This window comes from Myotis davidii, unplaced genomic scaffold (genome assembly GCF_000327345.1).
Source record: "Myotis davidii unplaced genomic scaffold, ASM32734v1 scaffold156, whole genome shotgun sequence".
In the NCBI taxonomy this organism is placed as follows: Eukaryota; Metazoa; Chordata; class Mammalia; order Chiroptera; family Vespertilionidae; genus Myotis; species Myotis davidii.
In genome coordinates, this window is record NW_006288633.1 from 7,419 (window position 1) to 10,527 (window position 3,109).

At 41.7% G+C, this 3,109-nt stretch overlaps 1 protein-coding gene across 1 annotated transcript in view; it reads left to right on the forward strand.

Annotated features, from left to right (window-relative positions):
• Positions 1-3,109, forward strand: part of LOC102773905 (guanylate-binding protein 1-like) — a gene marked incomplete at its 5' end in the record, with an annotated part of 17,616 nt that overhangs the window by 5,511 nt on the left and 8,996 nt on the right. Inside the window, 2 exons of the mRNA XM_015562049.1 lie at positions 522-784; positions 2,841-3,109. Coding sequence (XP_015417535.1) covers positions 522-784; positions 2,841-3,109 — 532 coding nt within the window. The remainder of the gene's footprint in view (positions 1-521; positions 785-2,840) is intronic.

The following is a 3,109-nucleotide window of genomic DNA, read 5'->3' on the forward strand; positions in this document are numbered from 1 at the left end:
CATCTTTTAGTTTTCTATTAGTGTTTTTACATGTATAGTTTTCTACTTCTCAGCTTCCTAGTTCTAAAAATTAATGCTTGTTTAATATCTAAATTCATAGATTTGATTTTGAATTATCTTCTCCCTTGTTCTAAGAACAAGTTTCTTTTTCTTTCATTTTTCCCTTTACTGTGATCAGATTGATTTTATCTCCCTGCTTAGGGCTTGGATTGCTGTAATTAGCCAAAGAATATGGAGTAGAATGGGCACTTATTTAAAGAAAATAGATTAAAGCATGGCAATGCACTAGGGTAGGGGTTGGCAAACTATGGCCCACAGTCAAATGATGGCCAATGCAGCCTGCCAGCTATCGTACAATAGGTTTTAGTGGATGAATACTATGTAGATTGTCCACGCTGCTTTCGTGCTATAATAGCAGAATTTGAATACTTGGAAAAGAAACCACCTGACCTGCAAAGCCTAATATATTTACTATTTGACCGTTAACAGAAAAAGTTTCCAAGCCCCTATATTAAGCAAAGCCATTTTTATCTTTCTCCAGGTACCAGTCTTAAAAATGAAAAATTTAACCTGCCCCGACTTTGTATCCGAAAGTTCTTCCCAAAAAAGAAATGTTTTGTCTTTGATCGGCCCACTCATCGGAAGAAACTAGGCCAACTTGAGACAATGCAGGATGATGAGCTGGACCCCGAATTCGTGCAACAAGCTGCTGACTTCTGTTCCTACATCTTTAGCAATTCTAAAGTCACAACTCTTTCAGGAGGCATCCAAGTCAATGGACCCCGTGAGTCCATTTCCCGGTCATTACTCTCACTGTTAAAAGATTAAAGGAAGGTGGAATTGCATCCACCTAGTTTCAGCTTTGAAAAATGCAAATCTACTACTCTTAGAGGCCCGGTGCATGAAATTCATGCACTCAGGGAGTTCCCTCAGGCCGGCCTGTGCCCTCTGGCAGTCCAGGAGGGAGAGGCTCCCGCCACCGCCCCACCGCTGCTGTGCTTGTCAGCCGTGAGCTTGGCTTCTGACTGAGCAGCACTCCCCATGTGGGAGCGCACTGACCACCAGAGGGCAACTCCTGCGTTGAGTGTCTGCTCTCTGGTGGTCAGTGGATGTCATAGCAACCGGTCTTTCCCTGGTTTGGTGAAGATACATATTACCCTTTTATTATATAGGATTACTGTGGTGTATTCTAGATAACACAATATTTCTAATAGATTTTATTAGTCAGATTTTGTGGGTGAGAAAAGATAGAAAAGGACAAATAAAAAAACTCTATTGCTTCAAATTGACCTAATACACTGTACCTGTACTATCCCGTATAATAGGTACTAGAAAAGTGTAGTAGCTACATTTATCTAAAATTGAATGCAGATTAATTAAAATTAAATGAATTAAAAAATTCTGATTACATGTATAGTGGCTATAATATTGGATAGCACATATAGCAGAAGACTATCATCATGGAGAGATCTCTTGGACAGTGTTCTGCTAGAATAAATAAAATTAAGGACTCCTTTTTAAATTTATTTTGAGTTTTTTAATCCTTACCCCATAATATGTTTTTCCATTAATTTTAGAAAGAGAGAGAAACATCGACGTGAGAGAGAAACATTAATCAGTTGCTTCCCGCATGTGCCCCAACTGGGGATCAAACCCACAATCTAGGTGTGTGCCCTGACCAGGAATCAAAATCACAACTTTTTGGTGCATGGGACAATGCTCCAACCAACTGAGCCACCTGGTTAGGGCAGAGGACTTCTTTTTAATTGTTTCACAAATATTGATTTTATAAATGCTTACCATGGACCAGAACTGATGATAGAGACATAAATGAGAGGTACATTTCCTATCCTAATGGTGTTTAGGGATAAAGCACATGCACTCAATAAACCTCAATAAACACAGGTCTATAGTTGCCAGGGTTCTTGTCCCAGCATTAAGAAGGATTCATGCCCTAACCGGTTTGGCTCAGCGAATAGAGTGTTGGCCTGTGGACTGAAGGGTCCCAGGTTCGATTCCGGTCAAGGGCATGTACCTGGGTTGTGGGCACATCCCCGGTAGGGGGTGTGCAAAAGGCAGCTGAATCGATGTCTCTCTCTCATCGATGTTTCTAACTCTGTATTTCTCTCCCTCTCCATTCCTCTCTGTAAAAAATCAATAAAATATATTTGTTTAAAAAAGGGATTCATGAAATCTGGAGAAGGCTGTGCATAGATTAAATAGGAGTCAAGAGACGAAATATAATTTTGAAAGGCATTTGGGGGTCAGAGGAGCCTAGTTTGAAGGAAACTAAGATCTCTTTGTCTCAGGACCCCATGCTTTTTATTAACAAAAATTGTCCTGAGATGAGGCAGAGATATATACTTCAAAGGGTCAGGATTTAGTATACAGAGGGATTGTCAGATTTGGGGGAATTAGCCTAGAGCTGTTCCGGTGTTTGGCCAGTAGGAGGAATTAACATGTAGATTAGGGTGCCCTGAGCTGCCTGGCAGCAAACAATTTAATGTATCCTATTCAGGTTTGGGGAAATGCCATCAGCCAATCCCAGATTCAGCCCTGCTGTCATGCTGGAATTGGTTTCTGGCATATGGTGTCTAGAACAGCTGTTCTCATCCTTTGATATGTCCATATCACCCAAGGATCTTGGCAGAGGAGGATTTAATTCAGTTGATCTGGAGCAGAGGCTGAGAGTCTGCACTTCTAGCAAACTTCTGAGTGATGCTGAGGACATAGATGCTGTGAGCCAAATGAGTGTTGAGAGATATCATCAGATTTATAGAGAATGGACTGTTTCCTCACCCCACCTGCAATAAACATTATCTTTTGTTCTCTATTTGTAGGACTGGAGACTCTGGTTATGACCTATGTCAGTGCCATCAGCAGTAGGGACCTGCCCTGCATGGAGAACGCCATCCTGGCCTTGGCCCAGATAGAGAACTCGGCTGCAGTGCAAAAGGCCATTGCCCACTATGACCAGCAGATGAGTGAGAAGGTTCAGCTGCCCACAGAAACCCTCCAAGAGCTCCTGGACCTGCACATGGCCAGTGAGAAAGAGGCCATTGAAGTCTTCATGAAGAATTCCTTCAAGGATGTAGACCATTTATTTAAA